Source organism: Ranitomeya imitator, chromosome 1 (assembly GCF_032444005.1).
Source record: "Ranitomeya imitator isolate aRanImi1 chromosome 1, aRanImi1.pri, whole genome shotgun sequence".
In the NCBI taxonomy this organism is placed as follows: Eukaryota; Metazoa; Chordata; class Amphibia; order Anura; family Dendrobatidae; genus Ranitomeya; species Ranitomeya imitator.
Window position 1 is genome coordinate 4,544,732 of NC_091282.1, and position 25,486 is coordinate 4,570,217.

Here is a 25,486-nt window from a genome sequence, read left to right on the forward strand (position 1 = left end):
CAAACACAAACCCCCCGAGCCCAGAAGAGCGCAGCGCAGAATGAGGGGCTATCACAAACCCCCCGAGCCCAGAAGAGCGCAGCACAGAATGAGGGGCTATCGCACAACCCCCCGAGCCCAGAAGAGCGCAGCACAGAATGAGGGGCTATCACAAACCCCTGAGCCCAGAAGAGCGCAGCACAGAATGAGGGGCTATCACACAACCCCCCGAGCCCAGAAGAGCACAGCGCAGAATGAGGGGCTATCACAAACCCCCCAAGCCCAGAAGAGCACAGCACAGAATGAGGGGCTATCACAAACCCCCCGAGCCCAGAAGAGTGCAGCACAGAATGAGGGGCTATCACACAACCCCTGAGCCTTGAAGAGCGCAGCGCAGAATGAGGGGCTATCACAAACCCCCCGAGCCCAGAAGAGCGCAGCACAGAATGAGGGGCTATCACAAACCTCCGCCCCCCCCCCCCCCGAGCCCAGAAGAGCGCAGCGCAGAATGAGGGGCTATCACAAACCCCCCGAGCCCAGAAGAGCGCAGCACAGAATGAGGGGCTGTCACAAACCTCCCCCCCCCCCCCCCCCCCCGAGCCCAGAAGAGCACAGCGCAGAGTTAGGGGCTATCACAAACCCCCCGAGCTCAGAAGAGCGCAGCGCAGAATGAGGGGCTATCACAAACCCTCCGAGCCCAGAAGAGCGCAACACAGAATGAGGGGCTATCACAAACCCCCCCGAGCCCAGAAGAGCGCAGCACAGAATGAGGAGCTATCACACACCCCCCGAGCCCAGAAGAGCGCAGTGCAAAATGAGGGGCTATCACAACCCCACCTTCCCACCCCCGAGCCTAGCGGAGAGCAGCGCAGAATGAGGGGCTATCACAACCCCCCCGAGCCTAGAAGAGCACAGCACAGAATGAGGGGCTATCACAACCCCCCCGAGCCTAGAAGAGCACAGCGCAGAATGAGGGGCTATCACACAATCTGCCGAGCCCAGAAGAGCGCAGCGCAGAATGAGGGGCTATCACAACCCCCCCGAGCCTAGAAGAGAACAGCGCAGAATGAGGGGCTATCACAAACCCCCCGAGCCCAGAAGAGCGCAACACAGAATGAGGGGCCATCACAAACCCCCCGAGCCCAGAAGAGCGCAGCACAGAATGAGGGGCTATCACAAACCCCCCGAGCCCAGAAGAGCGCAACACAGAATGAGGGGCTATCACAAACCCCTGAGCCCAGAAGAGTGCAGCACAGAATGAGGGGCTATCACACAACCCCTGAGCCCTGAAGAGCGCAGCTCAGAATGAGGGGCTGTCACAAACCCCCCCCCCCCCCCCCCCCGAGCCCAGAAGAGCGCAGCTCAGAATGAGGGGCTATCACAAACCCCCCGAGCCCAGAAGAGCGCAGCACAGAATGAGGGGCTGTCACAACCCACCCCCCCCCCCCCCCCCCCGAGCCCAGAAGAGCACAGTGCAGAATGAGGGACTATCACAAACCCCCCGTGCCCAGAAGAGCGCAACACAGAATGAGGGGCTATCACAAACCCCCCCGAGCCCAGAAGAGCACAACACAGAATGAGGGGCTATCACAAACCCCCCGTGCCCAGAAGAGCGCAACACAGAATGAGGGGCTATCACAAACCCCCCGAGCCCAGAAGAGCGCAACACAGAATGAGGGGCTATCACAAACCCCCCCGAGCCCAGAAGAGCGCAGCACAGAATGAGGAGCTATCACACACCCCCCGAGCCCAGAAGAGCGCAGCGCAAAATGAGGGGCTATCACAACCCCCCCGAGCCTAGAAGAGCACAGCACAGAATGAGGGGCTATCACAACCCCCCCCGAGCCTAGAAGAGCACAGCGCAGAATGAGGGGCTATCACAACCCCCCCGAGCCTAGAAGAGCACAGCACAGAATGAGGGGCTATCACAACCCCCCCGAGCCTAGAAGAGCACAGCGCAGAATGAGGGGCTATCACACAATCTACCGAGCCCAGAAGAGCGCAGCGCAGAATGAGGGGCTATCACAACCCCCCGAGCCCAGAAGAGTGCATCACAGAATGAGGGGCTATTACAAACCCCCCGAGCCCAGAACAGCGCAGCGCAGAATGAGGGGCTATCGCACAACCCCCCGAGCCCAGAAGAGCGCAGCACAGAATGAGGGGCTATCACAACCCCACCCCCCCACCCCTGAGCCTAGCGGAGAGCAGCGCAGAATGAGGGGCTATCACAAACCCCCCGAGCCCAGAAGAGCACAGCACAGAATGAGGGGCTATCACAAACCCCCCGAGCCCAGAAGAGCGCAGCACAGAATGAGGGGCTATCACAAACCCCCCGAGCCCACAAGAGCGCAGCACAGAATGAGGGGCTATCACACAACCCCCCGAGCCCAGAAGAGAACAGCGCAGAATGAGGGGCTATCACAACCTCACCCCCACACCCCCGAGCCTAGCGGAGAGCAGCGCAGAATGAGGGGCTATCACAACCCCCCCGAGCCTAGAAGAGCACAGCACAGAATGAGGGGCTATCACAACCCCCCCGAGCCTAGAAGAGCACAGCGCAGAATGAGGGGCTATCACACAATCTGCCGAGCCCAGAAGAGCGCAGCGCAGAATGAGGGGCTATCACAACCCCCCGAGCCTAGAAGAGCACAGCGCAGAATGAGGGGCTATCACAAACCCACCGAGCCCAGAAGAGCGCAGCACAGAATGAGGGGCTATCACAACCCCCCCGAGCCCAGAAGAGCGCAGCACAGAATGAGGGGCTATCACAAACCCCCCGAGCCCAGAAGAGCGCAGCACAGAATGAGGGGCTATCACAAACCCCCCGAGCCTAGAAGAGCGCAGCACAGAATGAGGGGCGATCACAAACCCCACTGGCCCAGAAGAGCGCAGCTCAGAATGAGGGGCTGTCACAAACCCCCCGAGCCCAGAAGAGCACAGCACAGAATGAGGGGCTATCACACAACCCCTGAGCCCAGAAGAGCGCAGCGCAGAATGAGGGGCCATCACAAACCCCCCGAGCCCAGAAGAGCGCAGCACAGAATGAGGGGCTACCACAAACCCCCCGAGCCCAGAAGAGCGCAACACAGAATGAGGGGCTATCACAAACCCCCCGAGCCCAGAAGAGCGCAGCACAGAATGAGGGGCTATCACACACACCCCAAGCCCAGAAGAGCGCAGCGCAAAATGAGGGGCTATCACAACCCCCCACCCCCCCACCCCCGAGCCTAGCGGAGAGCAGCGCAGAATGAGGGGCTATCACAACCCCCCCGAGCCTAGAGGAGCATAGCACAGAATGAGGGGCTGTTACAACCCCCCCCCCCCCCCCCCCGAGCCCAGAAGAGCGCAGCGCAGAATGAGGGGCTATTGCACAACCCACGAGCCCAGAAGAGCGCAGCGCAGAATGAGGGGCTATCACACAATCTGCCGAGCCCAGAAGAGCGCCCAGAAGAGCGCAGCACAGAATGAGGGGCTATTGCACAACCCACGAGCCCAGAAGAGCGCAGCACAGAATGAGGGGCTATTGCACAACCCACGAGCCCAGAAGAGCGCAGCGCAGAATGAGGGGCTATCACACAATCTGCCGAGCCCAGAAGAGCGCCCAGAAGAGCGCAGCACAGAATGAGGGGCTATTGCACAACCCACGAGCCCAGAAGAGCGCAGCACAGAATGAGGGGCTATCACACAATCTGCCGAGCCCAGAAGAGCGCCCAGAAGAGCGCAGCACAGAATGAGGGGCTATTGCACAACCCACGAGCCCAGAAGAGCGCAGCTCAGAATGAGGGGCTATTGCAAAACCCACGAGCCCAGAAGAGCGCAGCTCAGAATGAGGGACTGCCACAAACCCCCCGAGCCCAGAAGAGCGCAGCACAGAATGAGGGACTATCGCAAACCCCCCGAGCCCAGAAGAGCGCAGCACAGAATGAGGGGCTATCACAAACCCCCCGAGCCTAGAAGAGCGCAGTGCAGAACGAGCGACTATCACACAACCCACCGAGCCCAGAAGAGCGCAGCACAGAATGAGAGGCTGTCACACAACCCACCGAGCCCAGAAGAGCGCAGCTCAGAATGAGGGGCTATTGCAAAACCCACGAGCCCAGAAGAGCGCAGCTCAGAATGAGGGACTGCCACAAACCCCCCGAGCCCAGAAGAGCGCAGCACAGAATGAGGGACTATCGCAAACCCCCCGAGCCCAGAAGAGCGCAGCACAGAATGAGGGGCTATCACAAACCCCCCGAGCCTAGAAGAGCGCAGTGCAGAACGAGCGACTATCACACAACCCACCGAGCCCAGAAGAGCGCAGCACAGAATGAGAGGCTGTCACACAACCCACCGAGCCCAGAAGAGCGCAGCACAGAATGAGGGGCGATCACAAACCCCCCGAGCCTAGAAGAGCGCAGCGCAGAACGAGCGACTATCACACAACCCACCGAGCCCAGAAGAGCGCAGCACAGAATGAGGGGCTGTCACACAACCCACCAAGCGCAGCGCAGAATGAGGGGCTGTCACAAACCCCTGAGCGCAGAAGAGCGCAGCGCAGAATGAGTAGATGTGACATGTTTATTCGGTTGCAAACCCTGTAATTATCGGGGGGATCATCTGTCTTTGTCATCTGTATGTGACTTAACCATAGAGACCCTTCAGCCGGACGACTGGTCGGTGTCTGGGTTTGGAGCCATCACGTTAGGTTTCCATAGAGGAGGTGGATAGGTAGATGTGCAATGTGGTAGATGTACGGTGTCGTGTGTGCGGTGTGGTAGATGTGCCGTGTGGTAGATGTACAGTGTCGTGTGTGCGGTATGGTAGATGTGTGGTGTATGTGTGGTGTATGTGTGTGTGCTGTGTGGTAGATGTGCGGTGTATGTGTGTGTGCTGTGTGGTAGATGTGCGGTGTATGTGTGTGCGGTGTGGTAGATGTGCGGTGTATGTGTGTGCGGTGTGGTAGATGTGCGGTGTATGTGTGTGCGGAGTGGTAGATGTGCGGTGTGGTGTATGTATGTGCGGTGTGGTAGATGTGCGGTGTATGTGTGCAGTGTGGTAGATGTGCGGTGTGGTAGATGTGCCGTGTGGTAGATGTACGGTGTCGTGTGTGCGGTGTGGTAGATGTGCCGTGTGGTAGATGTACAGTGTCGTGTGTGCGGTATGGTAGATGTGTGGTGTATGTGTGGTATATGTGTGTGTGCTGTGTGGTAGATGTGCGGTGTATGTGTGTGCGGTGTGGTAGATGTGCGGTGTATGTGTGTGCGGAGTGGTAGATGTGCGGTGTATGTGTGGTAGATGTGCCGTGTGGTAGATGTGCGGTGTATGTGTGTGCAGTGTGGTAGATGTGCGGTGTATGTGTGGTAGATGTGCCGTGTGGTAGATGTGCGGTGTATGTGTGTGCAGTGTGGAAGATGTGCGGTGTATGTGTGCGCCGTATGGTAGATGTACGGTAAGTGCGTGGCGCGGTCTGTCTACAGGGGGATTATAAGGCGACATATCAGCCTGTTAATACACTTCCCCACTATTCCTGGATTTGTTTAAAGTTTGAAATAATTTTAGGCAGCAAAAGCCTGGCGGAAAAACAAGATGGATGAATCCAAGCATGAGATCCATTCCCAGGTGGACGCCATCACTGCTGGGACTGCGTCTGTTGTAAACCTGACAGCAGGTGAGGCCTCCTCCCCGGCAGCAGCACTAGATGTATGGGACAGGAGCAGCCTGCAGAAATCTGTGCCTCTGACCACCTCTCTTCTGTGATTCAGGAGATCCGGCTGACACCGATTACACAGCAGTGGGATGTGCGGTTACCACCATCTCCTCTAACCTTACGGAGATGTCCCGGGGTGTGAAGCTTCTGGCAGCTCTCATGGAAGACGAAGGTGGGAACGGTAGACAGCTTCTCCATGCGGCCAAGAACCTGGCTGGAGCCGTGTCTGAGCTTCTGAAGACTGCCCAGCCTGCGAGCACCGAGGTGTGTTCAGTGTCTAGTGTGCCACTCTTCTATCATGCACTGGAATATTTTGTCCCGCACTGAATCTGTGTCTTTCTTGTGTTCTAAGCCAAGACAGGTCCTTCTTCAGGCTGCTGGAAATGTCGGTCAGACAAGTGGAGAATTGCTGCAACAGATTGGGGAGTGTGACACTGACCCACGTTTTCAGGTAAGCGTGAGTTTCTCAAGTTTTATTTTGTTGCCTACTTCTAATTATCACTTCCTATGACTACCTCCTGTCTTGACTTGCTATCTTTCGTTACTCTGGTCTCTCCTCCTCTTAATGTAGATTTAGATTTTCCTTATATCTTAATTATCCTGAATAAATAGATTATCCCTGTGTCAATTCCTCTTCATGTACATGTAGATTATGCTTGTGTCCTCTCCTGCTTCCTGTACATGTAGATTACCCCTGTGTCCCATCCTTTTCCTTTAGATTGGAATACAAACCTTGAAGGCTACAACCTATTTATAATTTTGATTTATAAGAAACAGGATTAACAAGAGGGGAGGAGGTATTGCATTGTATGTTAGGAAAATGTATATCTCCACAGAGATCCAAGCTTCTGAGACTGGTATCTCTGTAGAAACTGTTTGGGTAAGAATAGAAGGAGAGAACAACAGAAAGGACACTATTCAAGGTGTTTACTATAGGCCGCATGGACAGACTAAAGATATGGATAAACTCATTTTACAGCAGACATCTTTGTTCTCAAAAAAAAGTATGACATGGTATCATGAGAGATTTTAACTATCCAGATATTTATTGGGCATCTCTGTCAGGGGAAAGTAATGGGTCCAGAAATTTCTTATCTTCTATTGCTGACAGCTTTATATTTGAAAAGGTAGAAGAGAGAACAAAGAGGATCTGCAATCTTGGACCTAATTCTTATCAACAGGGAGGAAATGGTTGAGCAAGTAAATGTGGCCGGTAATTTAGGGGGCAACGATCATGCTATCCTCGAATTTCGGATTAGAAGATTTTAATGAACTTGGAAAGAGGGTAGGAAAGGTCCAATGGTTGGATATTGTAAAGGACAGAAATGTCGAAGGAGGATTGGGATACTTTGCTAAATGAGATTTGCACTGCACAATCTGTAAGAATCTCGAAAAGAAGGTAGAATTGGAAGCATTTAAAGAGGTCAGGATGGATGAACACAGAACTTATCACTTCCTAAAGAGGAAGAAAGAAATGTATATCAAATGGAAAGACGGGGCATATCTAAAGAAGAATATACTGCTGTCTGCAGGGAACGCAGGGCAAGAGTTAGATGAGCTAAAGCCAGTAATGAAGTTTGGTTTGCAAGGGAGACCAAAAGCAGTAAACAAGGTTTTTTTGGGGTATGTCAAAATCAAAAGAAAAGTCAAAGATGCTATAGAATTTTTACAGGATGAACAGGGTGAAGTGGTCAGAAATGATGTCGAGAAGCCGAACTTATAAATTCCTATGTTGCATCTGTGCTCACTAAGAAAGCAAATATAACATCAACTGATCTTCACGGGGCCATGAAAGGAATAAAATAATCCACACTATCCATAAACAAAGAGATGGTGAGGGAGCACTTAGCTAATTTACATGAATTAACAGCTCCTGGCCCAGATGAATGACATCATAGGGTACTGGGTTAATGTGTTGATAATGACTAGTAGGATCGCTACTTCCATCAGGTGATGCTATAGAGTTCCAGTCCTCTTCCTCTCTGAAGATGCAATTTGCATACTTAATTTCCTAGAGGATCATTGCGCGGCGAATAATCCTCCTTACATTGACATACCAGGGTCAGTATGTCACTCTCCACAAGGAGAAACATTACCCCTTAAATCCTAATGGACTGAAAAAGTTGGCAGGGGAAATTGAAGAACCACTAGCCAGAATCTTTGAAAAATCCTGGAGAACTGGAGACGTTCCCGAAGATTGGACAAGGGCAGATGTCTCTATATTTAAAAAAGGAAAGAAGATGGAGGAAGGAAATTACAGGCCAGTGAGACTTACTTCTATACCAGAAAAGAGCTTTGAACAAATTTGGAAACATCATGTATGTAAGTTCTTGGATAAGAATACAGTAATAAATCAAAGCGAGCTTGAGTTTGTAGCAATCAAATCATGCCAGACTAATTTCTTTCTATGATGGAATCACTGACTGGGTTGATCAGAGAAATTCGGTAGATATAGTATATCTCAACTTCAGAAAAAGCATTTGATAAAGTGTGTCATACTATCCTTATTGAAAAGTATGTGATTGACATGGCTATGTTTAGGTGGATTCATAACTGTCTCAGTGATCGTACTCCAAGGGTGGTAAACAAAAGTTTCACATCCAATTGGAAGAGTGCTTGAAGTAGGGTACCACAAGGGTCTGTCCTGGCTCAGTTTTGTTCAGCATTTTTGTAAATGATCTAGACAAGGCAACTGAAGGTAAACTAATCAAATTTACAGACCGTGCAAAGCTAGGAGGGATAGCTAACACTAGTGAAGACAGAGCAAGGATTCAGAAGGATCTAGATAAGCTTGAATAATCAGTAGCGACTACTATAATGGTATTTACCTCGGAGAAATGCAAGATTCTACATCTGGGCAAGAAAAACAAAAATTACATCTACACAATGGGAGGAATAGAACTAAGCAACAGCACGTGTTGAAAAGACTTGGGTATACTAATAGATCACAGGCTGCACATGAGTCAACAGTCTGATGCAGCAGCAAAAAAGGCAAACACTGATCTAGGATGAATTAAGAGAAGCATAGAGCCTAGATCACGTGAAGTCATTATTGCACTCTACTCCTCCTTGGTCAGGCCTCATGTGGAATACTGTGTCCAGTTCTGGGCACCACATTTTAAAAAAGACATTGAAAAACTGGAGCTAGTTCAGAGAAGAGCTACCAAGATGGTGAGCGGACTGCAAAATATTTCCTATGAGGAAAGGTTAAAGGATCTGGGAATGTTTAGCTTGCAAAAAAGAAGATTGAGCGGAGACTTATAGCTGTCTACAAATATCTGAAGGGCTGTCGCAGTGTAGAGGATCATTATTATTCTCATTTGCACATGGAAACACGAGAAGCAATGGAACGAAACTGAAAGGGAGAAGATACAAATTAGATATTAGGACAAACTTTCTGACAGTGAGGGTGATCAATGAGTGGAAAAGGCGGCCACATGAGGTGATGAGTTCTCCTTCAATGGAAGTCTTCAGGCAAGACAGACATCTGTCTGAGATGGTATAGTGTAGGGGTGGGGAATCTTTTTATATATTTATACCATCCTTCAGGGGGCCGTACAAACTCCGCCCACAAAGTACATCCTGACTCTGGCACTGGTTTCAAGATGTAATCTTTCATTGCATGCCCTTCAGTGTTCAGTAGGGAACATTGTGTGTGTGTGTGGGCTAACAGAGCAAGAAGAAATTAATGAGCTGGTGGCAATCAAAATACTGCGGGCCCTGAGAATCTGCTCGGGGGCCTGCTAAAAGGTCAAGGGCCGTAAATGGCTCTGGGGCCTGAATCCATTCTATGATTCTAGATGTAGATTATCCCTGTCACCTCCTGCTTCCCACAGATGTAGATTATCCCTGTGTCACCACCACCTTCCCACAGATGTAGATTATCCCTGTGTCACCTCCTGCTTCCCACAGATGTCTATTATCCCTGTGTCATCTCCTGCTTCCCACAGATGTAGATTATCCCTATGTCACCTCCTGCTTCCCACAGATGTAGATTATCCCTGTCACCTCCTGCCTCCCACAGATGTAGATCATCCCTGTGTCACCTCCTGCTTCCCACAGATCTAGATTATCCCTGTCACCTCCTGCTTCCCACAGATGTAGATTATCCCTGTCACCTCCTGCCTCCCACAGATGTAGATTATCCCTGTGTCACCTCCTGCTTTCCACAGATGTAGATTATCCCTGTGTCGCCTCCTGCTTCCCACAGATGTAGTTTATCCCTGTGTCTCCTCTTGCTTCCCACAGATGTAGTTTATCCCTGTGTCACCTCCTGCTTCCCACAGATGTAGATTATCCCTGTGTCACCTCCTGCTTTCCACAGATGTAGATTATCCCTGTGTCTCCTCCTGCTTCTCACAGATGTAGATCATCCCTGTGCCTCCTCCTACTTCCCACAGATGTAGATTATCCCTGTGTCGCCTCCTGCTTCCCACAGATGTAGATTATCCCTGTGTCGCCTCCTGCTTCCCACAGATGTAGATTATCCCTGTGTTGCCTCCTGCTTCCCACAGATGTAGATTATCCCTGTGTCTCCTCCTGCTTCCCACAGATGTAGATTATCCCTGTGTCTCCTCCTGCTTCCCACAGATGTAGATCATCCCTGTGTCACCTCCTGCTTTCCACAGATGTAGATTATCCCTGTGTCTCCTCCTGCTTCTCACAGATGTAGATCATCCCTGTGCCTCCTCCTACTTCCCACAGATGTAGATTATCCCTGTGTCGCCTCCTGCTTCCCACAGATGTAGATTATCCCTGTGTCGCCTCCTGCTTCCCACAGATGTAGATCATCCCTATGTCACCTCCTGCTTCCAATAGATGTAGATTATCCCTGTGTCACCTCCTGCTTCCCACAGATGTAGATTATCCCTGTGTCACCTCCTGCTTCCCACAGATGTAGATCATCCCTGTGCCTCCTCCTACTTCCCACAGATGTAGATTATCCCTGTGTCGCCTCCTGCTTCCCACAGATGTAGATTATCCCTGTGTCGCCTCCTGCTTCCCACAGATGTAGATTATCCCTGTGTCTCCTCCTGCTTCTCACAGATGTAGATCATCCCTGTGCCTCCTCCTACTTCCCACAGATGTAGATTATCCCTGTGTCGCCTCCTGCTTCCCACAGATGTAGATTATCCCTGTGTTGCCTCCTGCTTCCCACAGATGTAGATTATCCCTGTGTCTCCTCCTGCTTCCCACAGATGTAGATTATCCCTGTGTCTCCTCCTGCTTCCCACAGATGTAGATCATCCCTGTGCCTCCTCCTGCTTCCCACAGATGTAGATCATCCCTGTGCCTCCTCCTGCTTCCCACAGATGTAGATCATCCCTGTGCCTCCTCCTACTTTCCACAGATGTAGATTATCCCTGTGTCTCCTCCTGCTTCCCACAGATGTAGATTATCCCTGTGTCGCCTCCTGCTTCCCACAGATGTAATTATCCCTGTCACCTCCTGCCTCCCACAGATGTAGATTATCCATGTGTCACCTCTTGCTTCCTGTAAATGTAGATTATCCCTGTGTTTCCTCTTCCTATAAATGTAGACTATCTGTGTCCGTTCCTCTTCCTGTAGATGTAATTATCACTAATTCCTTCTCTTTCTGTAGATTAGATGTGGATTATCCTTGTCTCCTTTTCTTTCGGTAGATTAGATGTGGATTATCCTTGTCTCATCTTCTTTCTGTAGATGTAAATTGCCCCTTTGGCTCCTCTTCCTTTTTGTAGACTGACCCTGTGGCTCCTCTTCTTCCTCCTTCCTGTCGATTGACCCTGTGGCTCCTCCTTTTCCTTCTTCCTATCGATTGTCGCTGTGGCTCCTCCTCTTCCGCCTTCCTGTTGATTGTTGCTGTGGCTCCTGCTCTTCCGCATTCCTGTCGATTGTAACTTTTGCTCCTCCTCTTCCTTCTTCCTGTCGATTTTCCTTGTGGTTCCTCCTCTTCCTCTTTCCTGTCAATTGTCCCGGTGGCTCCTCCTCTTCCTCCTTCCTGTTGCCGTGGCTCCTCCTCTTTCGCCTTTCTGTCATTTGTCCCTGTGGCTCCTCCTCTTCCTCCTTCCTGTTGATTTTTGCTGTGTCTCCTCCTCTTCCCTCTTCCTGTCAATTGTCCCTGTGACTTCTCCTCTTCCTCCTTCCTGTTGCTGTGGCTCCTCTTCCGCCTTCCTGTCTTTTGTCCCTGTGGCTCCTCCTCTTCCTCCTTCCTGTCGATTTTCCCTGTGGTTCCTCCTCTTTCCTGTCATTTGTCCCTGTGGCTCCTCCTCTTCCTCCTTCCTGTTGCTGTGGCTCCTCTTCCGCCTTCCTGTCATTTGTCCCTGTGACTCCTCCTCTTCCTCCTTCCTGTTGCTGTGGCTCCTCTTCCGCCTTCCTGTCATTTGTCCCTGTGGCTCCTCCTCTTCCTCCTTCCTGTCGATTTTCCGTGTGGTTCCTCCTCTTTCCTGTCATTTGTCCCTGTGGCTCCTCCTCTTCCTCCTTCCTGTCGATTTTCCCTGTGGTTCCTCCTCTTTCCTGTCATTTGTCCCTGTGGCTCCTCCTCTTCCTCCTTCCTGTTGCTGTGGCTCCTCTTCCGCCTTCCTGTCATTTGTCCCTGTGACTCCTCCTCTTCCTCCTTCCTGTTGCTGTGGCTCCTCTTCCGCCTTCCTGTCATTTGTCCCTGTGGCTCCTCCTCTTCCTCCTTCCTGTCGATTTTCCGTGTGGTTCCTCCTCTTTCCTGTCATTTGTCCCTGTGGCTCCTCCTCTTCCTCCTTCCTGTCGCTTTTCCCTGTGGTTCCTCCTCTTTCCTGTCATTTGTCCCTGTGGCTCCTCCTCTTCCTCCTTCCTGTTGCTGTGGCTCTTCTTCCGCCTTCCTGTCATTTGTCCCTGTGGCTCCTCCTCTTCCTCTTTCCTGTCGATTGTCCCTGTGGCTCCTTCTTTTCTCTTTCTCCCTTTATAAGCCCCTCTGTGTGGACCATATCTTTATCTGGACCACTTCTATTGGCTTCTTTTTTGAGAGGACCTCCACTCCATTGATGTCTATGTATATAATGTGCCCTCTCTCTATCTCCTTCCTCCACTTGTTCTTCTGTGTGTTCATTTTTGGGTTCTTGTCCACATTTCCACTTTTGTGGGTTCCCACAGATGTCGGCAGGCAGAGCCACTCGCACTCTCACCTCAGTGTCAGATCAGAAGACGGTAACACGAGTATTGTTATATGTTCTGTAGCTTCCTGGTGTGGGGTCTTTGTGATTGAAGGGTTAATCTGGAATCTTCTTCTTTAATAATTTGATTATTTTAATCATTTTTCCTGATTTCGGGCTCATTCTGCTGCTTGGCTGTAGCTCTTTGTCACTGGTGCTCTGAGGGTCTCCGCCTGGTTTCTCACCGTAGTTGGGGAGTGTTTTGCATTCACACTTGCCTTTGATAAGTTTTATAGACACTATTAATATGTTCTTTGTTCTCAGAGGGGTCCTCCTTGCAGAGTGCACAGCGTGTGTATAGGGCATCACTTTCTAGAGGACCCATCCTGCCCTTCTTTGCACACACAATCCATTGATTTCAAATACTTCTGTTTGATGCTTCATTTTCCCTGCGAGGGTGCTGTGGATAAAATGCATCTTTACTGTCAAGCTGCAGGGTGCCTGATAACTGCCGATTCCTGAGCATCCAAACTAGCAGACAGTGTGCTTCTTTTGTCAGGGACCATTTCTGAAACGCAGATCCCCTTTATTAGAGGGGATCTGTCAGCAGGTTTTCACTATTTATTCTGAGAGCAGTATAATATAGGGCAAGAAAGCCTGATTCCAGGGATGTCACTTACTGATGCCAATCAGTGTTTTATCAGCAAGAGATTATCACTACAGGACTCACAACCTGGCTTCTCTGAACATCTCCATGAAGCCAGGTGACTGGTGGGTCCCAATGCTGGCTTTCACAAACGTATCCATGGGGCTCAGGTGACCGGTGGGTCCATATCCTGACTACCACAAATGTGTTTATGGGTTCAGTGATAGTCAATGGAGCTTATCTTTATTCTCTCAAATTCAAAATTGTATTGATTTTAATATAGGAAAATCACAAGCAGATAATACTCCATTGTCAGGAGATAAGAAAATGCAATATCATAAGACAGGTCACATTTGACAAAAATCAGAATTCTAATATATAAATGAAGTTGATATAAAAAATCCTGTTCATTTGACATTATTTTTTGGAAGCATAAATGTAAATTGAAAGATAGAAAAGTGAAGGGGAAGAAGAAAATGTGTGTGCGTGTGTTGGGGGGGTAGTCGGGGGAGACCAAGCATCTGCATAATTTCAGCTGTGATCCCCTATGCTGGCATCCTGTAGAATGTGAATTCTGTGTCCCTTGTGATGGGGCCATGATGTCTTGGCTGCTGTCTTGAAAAGAGTCTCTGGTTCTCTATATCTCTTTGCTATCTGGATGAATTATGTTGCATGGGTGCATGTATGGTGACAAGATCACCTCTGATTGTTTAATTATTCTATTTACATAGTTTTTCCTCCTCTATTTTGCAAGTAAACAAACTGGCTGGCCTGGGCAATGTGTAATCAATTTATCAGCAAACATCATTGTTCAATGACCTTGTTTTGCAAAGTTAATAGACAATAAGTTGTAGGATCTGATAAGAGGCAAAACATAAGCCAGTCATATATTTAGAAATATCAATTTACTGTGTTTTGCGGACTATAAGACGCCCCGGATTATAAGACGCACCCCAAATTTTGAGGAGAAAAATTGGAAAAAAACCCCTTTTTTAATAAAATGGTGCTGCTTATAATCCATGCGTCTTATTGCTTACCGGGGGTGGTGGCTGCGGTGAAGTGGGGTCCCAGGGCCGCAGTTGGAGGAGGCAAGAGCGGAGCGTTGCTACAGGCCACAGGCTGGGATGAGGGGGTGTTCGGATGGGTGCAGCTGCCATTGTTCGGTGGTGCATGGGCTCTGCCGACATTTTGTGAAAGCCCAGAGCCCCCGCACTTACATGGTTTACTATGCAGTGGACTCCGGGAAAATGGCTGCCGGGGGCAGCACATGTGCAGATGGAGATCTCGGCATCAAGATCTTGGGAGATGAGATTTCAGCGCAGATCTCATGCTTAGATAACACTTTTATTCGAGCACTTTCACCCCTCTCTAGTGACCAGTAGATGGTGTGGATGCCAAAATATAGAAGCACATCAGCAACTACACGGTATAAATATAAGACAAATGTCCCACTGGATGGCTCCCACATGTAAAGAGTGACAACATCTTATAATAACAGTATAACAGTGCAGAGTGAGCTTCATTGTGTGAAGTCACCAAGTGAGGATCAGGCAGGGTTAAAAGTAGACAGTAAATAATATATGCATTACCCATGAAAGGAGTGTGTCCTGGTGAGTCCTAACTTCCCAACTTGCATTTCACATGGGCTTCCTCGGGGGCTGAAAATGTTGGGTCACAACCCTCCTAGTTGTTCTCCCGTGAGGCGTGTGTTTGGGGATGATCAGGTGCATACAATCCCTGGACAGCTCTGATTGGGATGTAGTTGTCAGAAATCACCTAGTTCTTCCCCCGATGAGGGGTATGTTTTGGGGTTGAGCAGGTGCAGGCAAGCGCAGAAAGTTCTGGTGAGGGTGTAGGTGGGTCAAAACACTCCTAGTTCTTATCTCGTGAATAGTGTATTTGGGGCTGGTGGGGTGCATGCAGTCCCCGGACAGTTCTGGTCAGGATGTATTTGGGTCAGGTCATGTACTCCTAGTTCTTCCCCGGTGAGATATGTGTGTGGGATTGGTTGGGTGCATGCAGTCCTTGGACCGCTCTGGTCAGGATGAAGTTATGTCAGGACAATTAATCCTAGTTCTTCTCCCGTGAGTGGTGTTTTTGGGGCTGGTCGGGTACATGCAGTCCCTGGACAGCTCTGGTCAGGTCATGTACTCCTAGTTCTTCTCCCGTGAGTGGTGTGCTTGGGCTGGTCGGATACATGCAGTCCCCGGACAGCTCTGGTCAGGTCATGTACTCCTAGCTCTTCCCCGGTGAGTTGTGTGTTTGGGATTGGTTGGGTGCATGCAGTCCTTGGACCGCTCTGGTCAGGATGAAGTTATGTCAGGACAATTAATCCTAGTTCTTCTCCGTTGAATGGTGTTTTGGGGGCTGGTCGGGTACATGCAGTCCCTGGACAGCTCTTGTTAGGACACTTCTAGTTCTTCCCCGGTGAAGAGTGTGTGTTGGGGATGGTTGGGTGCATGCAGACCCTGAACAGCTCTTGTCAGGACCCTTACTCCTAGTTCTTCCACGGTGAGGGGTGTGTTTGGGGATCAGGTGCATGCAGTCCCTGGACCGCTCTTGTTAGGACACTTCTAGTTCTTCCCCGGTGAAGAGTGTGTGTTGGGGATTGTCGGGTACATGCAGTCCCTGGACAGCTCTTGTCAGGACCCTTACTCCTCGTTCTTCCACGGTGAGGGGTGTGGTTGGGGATCGGGTGCATGCAGTCCCTGGACAGCTCTTGTCAAGACCCTTACTCCTAGTTCTTCCACGGTGAGGGGTGTGGTTGGGTATCGGGTGCATGCAGTCCCCGGACAGCTCTTGTTAGGACCCTTACTTCTAGTTCTTCCATGGTGAGGGGTGTGGTTGGGGATGGTTGGGTGCATGCAGTCCCTGGACAGCTCTTGTTAGGACCCTTACTCCTAGTTCTTCCATGGTGAGGGGTGTGGTTGGGGATGGTTGGGTGCATGCAGTCTCTGAACAGCTCTTGTTTTGAGACTTACTCCTAGTTCTTTCCCGGTGAAGAGTGTGGGTTGGGGATGGTTGGGTGCATGCAGTCCCTGAACAGCTCTTGTCAGGAGACTTACTCCTAGTTCTTCCCCCGGAAGGGGTATGTTTGGGGCTTGGCAGGTGCATGCGATCCGCATACAGTTCTAGTGAGGGCCCGTGTAGATGGGTGAGGACCCGTGTACTTGGTTCTTCCCAAGAGAGGAGTATGTTTGGGGCTGGTTGGGTTCATGCAGTCTCTGGACAGCTCTGGCCAGGATATAGTTGAATTGTGACCTGTGTACTTGGTTCTTCCCCGGTGAGGGGTATGTTTGGGACTGGTCAGGTGCATGCTTTCCCCGGACTGCTCTTCAGGATGTAGTTGGGTGAAGACTTGTGCACCTGGTTCTTCCCCGGTGAGGGGTATGTTTGGGGCTGCTCAGGTGTATACTATCTCCAAACAGTTCTGGTCAGGATGTAGTTGTGTGAGGACCCGTGTATATGGTTCTTCCCCGGTGAAATATATGTTTGGGGCTGGTTGGGTGAATGTAGTCCCCGGTCAGGACTAAGTCATGAGTAAGACTGCCTAGTGCAGTTGAAACGTGTCAACTGGGTAATGTCGACCATGTACATTTTTCTTTTGTATGCACTATAATTTCTTTCGAAAAATAAAAGGAAAATCCAGTGCTGTTGAGCTCGTCAGGATGTAGTTGGGTGAGGACCCGTGTATCTGGTTCTTCCCTGGTGAGGAACATGTTTGAGGCAGTCCCCAGTTATCTCTGGGTTTGGCAGTTTCACTCTCGGGTCAGATCCTTTCTATGTGGATTACTTTCTCACCTTCAGATCTGTTTGTGTCTGATTTGGGTCCCTTTTTTTTCGGTTTTGCTGATTCTCCAGCATTGCTCGTTTCCGGTTGACTCTCTCTCTCTGTCTAGGACATGCTGATGCAGCTGGCTAAGGCAGTAGCAAGTGCGGCGGCCGCTCTAGTTCTGAAAGCGAAGAATGTGGCGGAGAGGACAGATGACCCTGTGCAGCAAGCCCAGGTGATTGCGGCTGCCACCCAGTGTGCCCTGTCTACGTCTCAGTTGGTGGCCTGCACTAAGGTACGTCAGCCCAGTGTGACGAGATGTAGGGTGTCTCCCACTTATGACATCGTGACCATGAATCCTTTTACTTTCAGGTGGTGGCACCCACAATCAGCTCCCCTGTCTGCCAGCAGCAGCTCCTGGAGGCCGGGAAGCAGGTGGCCAAGTCTGTTGAAGGCTGCGTGGAGTCCTCCAAGGATTCCACATCAGACCCTGAGCTGCTGAAGGCCGTCGGGGTAGCAGCGTCTGCCGTCACTCAAGCCCTCAACGACCTACTACAGCACATCAAAAACAATGCTTCTGGAGCTCCCTCCACTGGACGGTACGACCAAGCCACCGACACCATCCTGAATGTGACGGAGAACATCTTCAGCTCCATGGGTGATGCTGGTGAGTGCCGGGTGCCACAGGGAGCATGACACGTCATAGATGGACGTACCATATGCAGGGATAAGAAACGGAGCACAATAAATGTCAGCAGCTGCTGTGCAGAGCTATGTGTGACCATGGCAACAGACTACACACAAGTCCTGTGTAGTCAGACATCCTTTCATCTGGTCTCCATCACACATTCACAAGGAGCTGGTCCTGGATCACCTGAGTGGTGAGCGGCTGTGTGCTCTCCTCTTCATGGCCTGCGGAACTGATGAGGCATCCGAGCACAACGATTGCTTGGCCATACTCTGCATCCAGTGTAACCCAGACAGACTCTTATTTCTGGTCTTACTGATTGGTGACGAAGTGTAATTGTTGGACTGCGCCTTATAAAAGTGCACTTTCTCGATGACTCGTGCTTATTCTACGCAGCGTTTGCAGCTATGAGTGTGTCTGGAGTAGTTATCATAGTGTCACTTTAATCCAATGCCCAGGGAGGGGGTAGGATGCGGAGCTCCCGGGGTGGTAGGATGCGGAGCTCCCAGGGTGGTAGGATGCGGAGCTCCCGGGGTGGTAGGGTGCCGAGCTCCCAGGGTGGTAGGATGCGGAGCTCCCGGGGTGGGGGTAGGATGCGGAGCTCCCAGGGTGGTAAGATGCGGAGCTCCCGGGGTGGTAGGGTGCCAAGCTCCCGGGGTGGTAGGGTGCCAAGCTCCCGGGGTGGGGGTAGGATGCGGAGCTCCCGGGGTGGTAGGATGCAGAGCTCCCAGGGTGGGGGTAGGATGCGGAGCTCCCGGGGTGGTAGGGTGCCGAGCTCCCAGGGTGGTAGGATGCGGAGCTCCCAGGGTGGTAGGATGCGGAGCTCCCGGGGTGGGGGTAGGATGCGGAGCTCCCGGGGTGGTAGGATGCAGAGCTCCCAGGGTGGGGGTAGGATGCGGAGCTCCCGGGGTGGTAGGATGCAGAGCTCCCAGGGTTGGGGGTAGGATGCGGAGCTCCCGGGGTGGTAGGGTGCCGAGCTCCCAGGGTGGGGGTAGGATGCGGAGCTCCCGGGGTGGTAGGGTGCCGAGCTCCCAGGGTGGTAGGATGCGGAGCTCCCAGGGTGGTAGGATGCGGAGCTCCCGGGGTGGGGGTAGGATGCGGAGCTCCCAGGGTGGTAGGATGCAGAGCTCCCAGGGTGGGGGTAGGGTGCCGAGCTCCCAGGGTGGTAGGATGCGGAGCTCCCAGGGTGGTAGGATGCGGAGCTCCCGGGGTGGGGGTAGGATGCGGAGCTCCCGGGGTGGTAGGGTGCCGAGCTCCCAGGGTGGGGGTAGGATGCGGAGCTCCCGGGGTGGTAGGATGCAGAGCTCCTAGGGTGGGGGTAGGATGCGGAGCTCCCGGGGTGGTAGGGTGCCGAGCTCCCAGGGTGGTAGGATGCGGAGCTCCCAGGGTGGTAGGATGCGGAGCTCCCGGGGTGGGGGTAGGATGCGGAGCTCCCAGGGTGGTAGGATGCGGAGCTCCCAGGGTGGTAGGATGTGGAGCTCCCGGGGTAGGGGTAGGATGCGGAGCTCCCGGGGTGGTAGGATGCAGAGTTCCCATTCCAGGGTGGGGGTAGGATGCGGAGCTCCCAGGGTGGTAGGATGCGGAGCTCCCAGGGTGGTAGGATGTGGAGCTCCCGGGGTGGGGGTAGGATGCGGAGCTCCCGGGGTGGTAGGATGCAGAGTTCCCATCCCAGGGTGGGGGTAGGATGCGGAGCTCCCAGGGTGGTAGGGTGCCGAGCTCCCAGGCACTGCTGGTTATCTCTCCTGGTCTTGTCCTAGGCGAGATGGTGCGACAGGCCCGAATTCTAGCGCAAGCTACGTCCGATCTTGTGGGCGCCATCAAGGCTGATGCCGAGCAGGAGAGCGATCTGGAGAATTCACGAAAGCTCCTCAGTGCAGCCAAACTACTAGCAGATGCCACTGCCAGGATGGTGGAGGCGGCCAAGGTTGGTTCTGGGTCCCCCCCCCCCCCCCCCGGTCCCCGGGCCATCTGTTCTGTTGTTGGTTGTGACGACTCTGACTTTTCGCACAGGGAGCCGCCGCTCACCCGGATAGCGAGGAACAGCAGCAGAAGCTTCGGGAGGCGGCAGAAGGGCTGCGCATGGCCACCAACGCAGCCGCCCAGAACGCCATCAAGAAGAAGCTGGTGCACAAGCTGGAGGTAACGGGAGAGATCGCCGCATGTGTGTCAGGGAGGTTCGATCACCCCCATACGTAAAGCTATGTATTGTTCTTTCCTCTAGCAAGCCGCTAAACAGGCTGCAGCTTCCGCTACGCAAACCATTGCAGCTGCACAGAATGCCGCATCCAGCAACAAGAACCCCGCCGCTCAGCAACAGCTGGTGCAAAGCTGCAAGGTGAGTACTCTGGCCACCCCCCGTACTACTTCACCGCAAACTGGTCCTCCCTTACCCCATGGTGCTCCATCCCGGCCTTCCCCTGTAGTGCCCTGCCCCGTCCTGCTCACCCTGTCCCCTCGCACTCTGCTTTTCTGCACCCGACTGATTCTCTGGCTCCATTTTTCTTGCTGTAGGTTGTAGCTGATCAGATCCCCATGTTGGTGCAGGGAGTTCGGGGCAGCCAGTCCCAACCAGACAGTCCTAGTGCCCAATTATCACTGATCAGCGCCAGCCAGAACTTCCTGCAGGTAACGTAGGATGTAATATGGGAGGATGAGGGTTGTGATCCTCTCTTCTGATGTGTGTTTCTCCTGGTTACAGCCGGGTGGTAAACTCGTCGCCGCTGGAAAAGCCGCTGTCCCTACGGTGTCAGATCCGGCGTCAGCCATGCAGCTCGGTCAGTGCACGAAGAACTTGGCTGCCGCTCTGGCTGAGCTGCGGACGGCTGCACAGAAGGTACCAGGGGAGGTCTATAAGGGGGCATTGGGTCCTGCATACCCAATGTTAAAGATAGGTATGCAGGACGCATGCAGAAGTATGCGGGGCTTAATGGATTACGTACGCAGCCCTCCGCAAAGCCCCCGAACGGAAATCTGAACCCTACCTCAGTGAGCTGCAATATTATTTATGTGATGCTTCCAGGCGCAGGAGGCTTGTGGTCCTCTGGAGATCGATTCTGCTCTGAGCCTCATTCGATCTTTGGAACAAGACCTCCAGGAGGCCAAAGCTGCAGCGAGAGAGGGGAAACTGCAGCCGTTACCTGGCGAGACGGTGAGTAACATCAGTGAGACCGCCCGTAACAGGGGACGCAGAATACAACTCTCACTATTGTCTGTCACAGATGGAGAAATGCTCCCAGGATCTGGGGAGCAGCACAAAAGCCGTGAGTTCGTCCATTGCCCAACTGCTGGGGGAGATCGTCCATGGGAATGAGAATTACACCGGTACGCAAGCGGTCTCTTCTGTGTGTCGTACTTCCAAGACTATTTTCTCTGTCTCTTCTGGCTGGTCTCTGTGTCATTTCCTCTGACTGGTCTCATCTACGTCTCCTCTGGCTGGTCTATATCTCGCCTCTGGCTGCCGTCCTCTGGCCGCCGCCCTCTGGCTCCTCTGGCCACCGCCCTCTGGCTGCCGCCCTTCCCTGCTCTCCTCTGGCCACCACCCTTCCCTGCTCTCCTCTGGCCACCGCCCTTCCCTGCTCTCCTCTGGCCACCGCCCTTCCCTGCTCTCCTCTGGCCGCCGCCATCCCCTGCTCTCCTCTGGCCGCCGCCATCCCCTGCTCTCCTCTGTCCGCCGCCCTCCCCGCTCTCCTCTGGCCGGTGTATCTCCGTCCCCTCTGGCCGGTGTATCTCCGTCCCCTCTAATCTCCGTCCCCTCTGACCGATGAATCTCCGTCCCCTCTGACCGATGAATCTCCGTCCCCTCTGACCGATGAATCTCCGTCCCCTCTGACCGATGAATCTCTGTCCCCTCTGGCCGCCGCCCTCCCCTCTCTCCTCTGGCCGCCGCCCTCCCCTCTCTCCTCTGGCCGCCGCCCTCCCCTCTCTCCTCTGGCCGCCGCCCTCCCTTCTCTCCTCTGGCCGCCGCCCTCCCTTCTCTCCTCTGGCCGCCGCCCTCCCCTCTCTCCTCTGGCCGCCACCCTCCCCTCTGCCCTCTGGCCGCCGCCCGCCCCTCTCTCCTCTGGCCGCCGCCCGCCCCTCTCTCCTCTGGCCGCCGCCCTCCCCGCTCTCCTCTGGCCGCCGCCCTCCCCGCTCTCCTCTGGCCGCCGCCCTCCCCGCTCTCCTCTGGCCGCCGCCCGCCCCTCTCTCCTCTTGCCGCCGCCCGCCCCTCTCTCCTCTGGCCGCCGCCCTCCCCTCTCTCCTCTGGCCGCCGCCCGCCCCTCTCTCCTCTTGCCGCCGCCCGCCCCTCTCTCCTCTTTCCGCCGCCCGCCCCTCTCTCCTCTGGCCGCCGCCCTCCCCTCTCTCCTCTGGCCGCCGCCCTCCCCGCTCTCCTCTGGCCGCCGCCCGCCCCTCTCTCCTCTTGCCGCCGCCCGCCCCTCTCTCCTCTTTCCGCCGCCCGCCCCTCTCTCCTCTGGCCGCCGCCCTCCCCTCTCTCCTCTGGCCGCCGCCCGCCCCTCTCTCCTCTGGCCGCCGCCCTCCCCGCTCTCCTCTGGCCGCCGCCCTCCCCGCTCTCCTCTGGCCGCCGCCCTCCCCTCTCTCCTCTGGCCGCCGCCCTCCCTTCTCTCCTCTTTCCGCCGCCCGCCCCTCTCTCCTCTGGCCGCCGCCCGCCCCTCTCTCCTCTGGCCGCCGCCCGCCCCTCTCTCCTCTGGCCGCCGCCCGCCCCTCTCTCCTCTGGCCGCCGCCCTCCCCGCTCTCCTCTGGCCGCCGCCCTTCCCTCTCTCCTCTGGCCGCCGCCCTTCCCTCTCTCCTCTGGCCGACGCCCTCCCCTCTGGCCGCCGCCCTCCCCTCTCTCCTCTGGCCGCCGCCCGCCCCTCTCCCCGGCTGGTCTCCAGTTCCTCTTGCCGCCTCCGTCCCTTCTGACCAGTCTTTCTCCTCTGATTGCCCTCCCACCACTCCGGCCAGATTCTCTCACGTTACTCCTCTCTGTTAGGCCGCGCTGCCCGTGATGTCGCACAGGCTCTGAAATCTCTGGCACAGGCGAGTCGTGGAGTAGCTGCGAATTCTTCGGATCCGGCTGTGCAGAATGCAATGCTGGAGTGTGCCGGAGACGTCATGGACAAGGCTGGAAATCTTATAGAAGAAGCTAAAAGGGCTGTGGGTAAACCTGCTGACGCTGAGGGGCAGCAGAGACTTGCTCAGGTGAGAACTGGGGGCTGCTGCCATCACGTGTTAGGCGGTTCAGAGAACGTCAGTTTGATGGATTTCTCTGTAGGTGGCTAAAGCAGTGTCCCAGGCGCTGAGCCGCTGTGTGAACTGCCTTCCCGGGCAGAGGGATGTGGATGCCGCCATCAAGAGCATCGGGGAAGCCAGCAAGAAGCTCCTAGCCAACTCCGTAAGTCACCTCTCCCTTCTTCCTCTTCTTCTGGTGGAGCTGCCGCCAGTGTGGCTGACCATTCCCTCATCCTCAAGCGTGGCTGACCATCCCGTAATTTACCATTCCCTCCCCTCCAGTGTGACTGACTCCCCACTGTGGCTGACCATTCGATCCCAACCCAGCGTGGCTGACCATTCGCTCCCAACCCAGCGTGACTGAGCATTCTCTCCACCCAGCGTGGCTGACCATTTCCTCCACCCAGCGTGGCTGACCACCCCCATGACTGACAATTTCCTCTACCCAGGGTGACTGACCATTCCATTCCACAATGTGGCTGACCACCTGCATGCGTCTCTGCACATGGACATTACCCTCTCTGCTCCTTCCTGTACATTTATCATCCCAACCCTATGGTAGCGCTACCTGCCACTTTGTCTTTACTTTTCAGTTCCCTCCCAGCAATAAGAACTTCCAAGAAGCGCAGAGTCAGCTGAACCAGGCGGCCGTCGGCCTCAACCAGTCGGCTAATGAGATTGTGCAAGCGTCCCGAGGAACCACTCAAGACTTGGCCAAAGCCTCTGGGAAATATGGACAGGACTTCAATGAGTTCCTCCAGGCAGGAGTGGAGATGGCAGGACAGACACAGGTACGAGATCGGCAGGAGATGGCAGAACAGAAGCAGGTATGAGGCTGTCAGGAGATGGCAGGACAGACGCAGGTATGAAGACGTCAGGAGATGGCAGGACAGACGCAGGTACAAGGACATATGCAGGTATGAGGACAGACGCAGGTGCAAGGACGTCAGGAGATGGCAGGACAGACGCAGGTATGAGGATGGCAGGACAGACGCAGGTACAAGGACAGACGCAGGTATGAGGACAGACGCAGGTGCAAGGACGTCAGGAGATGGCAAGACAGACGCAGGTATGAGGATGTCAGGAGATGGCAGGACAGACGCAGGTATGAGGACAGATGCAGGTATGAGGATGGCAGGACAGATTGCAGGTATGAGGGTGTCAGGAGATGGCAGAACAGAAGCAGGTATGAAGACATCAGGAGATGGCAGGACAGATGCAGGTAAGAGGACAGACGCAGGTACGAGAACGGCAGGAGATGGCAGGACAGAAGCAGGTATGAGGCTGTCAGGAGATGGCAGGACAGAAGCAGGTATGAGGATGTCAGGAGATGGCAGGACAGACGCAGGTACGAGGACGACAGGAGGTGGCAGGACAGACGCAGGTACAAGGACGGCAGGAGGTGGCAGGACAGACGCAGGTATGAAGACGTTAGGAGATGGCAGGACAGACGCAGGTACAAGGACAGACGCAGGTACAAGGACAGATGCAGGTATGAGGATGGCAGGAGATGGCAGGACAGAAGCAGGTATGAGGCTGTCAGGAGATGGCAGGACAGACGCAGGTATGAAGACGTCAGGATGTGGCAGGACAGACGCAGGTACGAGGACGACAGGAGGTGGCAGGACAGACGCAGGTACAAGGACGGCAGGAGGTGGCAGGACAGACGCAAGTATTAGGACAGCAGGAGGTGGAAGGACAGACCCAGGTACGAGGACGTCGGGAGATGGCAGGACAGACGCAGGTATGAGGACGGCAGGAGATGGCAGGATAGGCGCAGGTATGAGGACGATAGGAGATGGCAGGACAGACGCAGGTATTAGTACGGCAGTAGATGGCAGGACAGACGCAGGTATGAGGATGGCAGGACAGACGCAGGTACGAGGACGTCAGGAGATGGCAGGACAGACGCAAGTACGAGGATGTCAGGAGATGGCAGGACAGACGCTGGTACGAGGACACCAGGAGATGGCAGGACAGACACAGATATTAGGACGGCAGAAGATGGCAGGACAGACGCAGGTATGAGGACGTCAGGAGATGGCAAGACAAACGCCAGTACGAGGATGGCAGAAGATGGCCGGACAGACGCAGGTACAAGGACAGCAGGACAGACACAGGTCCAAGGACGGCAGGAGATGGCAGGACAGACGCAGGTATGAAGACGTCAGGAGATGGCAGGACAGACGCAGGTATGAAGACGTCAGGAGATGGCAGGACAGACGCAGGTATGAAGACGTCAGGAGATGGCAGAACAGACGCAGGTACGAGAACAGACGCAGGTGCGAGGACAGACGCAGGTGCAAGGACGTCAAGACATGGAGCTGGCTTGTGAAGCAGGTGTATGTACAAACAGACAGAGCGACCTGTGACAGGAGGACGTACAAAGGCGCTAAAGCGAGGG

At 53.9% G+C, this 25,486-nt stretch overlaps 1 protein-coding gene across 3 annotated transcripts in view; it reads left to right on the top strand.

Moving 5' to 3' along the window:
- Nucleotides 1-25,486, top strand: part of TLN1 (talin 1) — a 111,927-nt gene that overhangs the window by 52,547 nt on the left and 33,894 nt on the right. For 2 of the 3 annotated variants that reach the window (XM_069745550.1, XM_069745556.1), the window contains exons 15-30: nucleotides 5,521-5,629; nucleotides 5,724-5,932; nucleotides 6,021-6,119; nucleotides 12,773-12,826; nucleotides 17,317-17,484; nucleotides 17,562-17,856; nucleotides 19,635-19,801; nucleotides 19,888-20,016; nucleotides 20,099-20,212; nucleotides 20,389-20,502; nucleotides 20,576-20,710; nucleotides 20,897-21,025; nucleotides 21,096-21,198; nucleotides 22,844-23,052; nucleotides 23,126-23,245; nucleotides 23,676-23,873. In XM_069745550.1, coding sequence (XP_069601651.1) covers nucleotides 5,521-5,629; nucleotides 5,724-5,932; nucleotides 6,021-6,119; nucleotides 12,773-12,826; nucleotides 17,317-17,484; nucleotides 17,562-17,856; nucleotides 19,635-19,801; nucleotides 19,888-20,016; nucleotides 20,099-20,212; nucleotides 20,389-20,502; nucleotides 20,576-20,710; nucleotides 20,897-21,025; nucleotides 21,096-21,198; nucleotides 22,844-23,052; nucleotides 23,126-23,245; nucleotides 23,676-23,873 — 2,352 coding nt within the window. The remainder of the gene's footprint in view (nucleotides 1-5,520; nucleotides 5,630-5,723; nucleotides 5,933-6,020; nucleotides 6,120-12,772; nucleotides 12,827-17,316; nucleotides 17,485-17,561; nucleotides 17,857-19,634; nucleotides 19,802-19,887; nucleotides 20,017-20,098; nucleotides 20,213-20,388; nucleotides 20,503-20,575; nucleotides 20,711-20,896; nucleotides 21,026-21,095; nucleotides 21,199-22,843; nucleotides 23,053-23,125; nucleotides 23,246-23,675; nucleotides 23,874-25,486) is intronic. The other variant, XM_069745561.1, reaches the window with a different exon arrangement.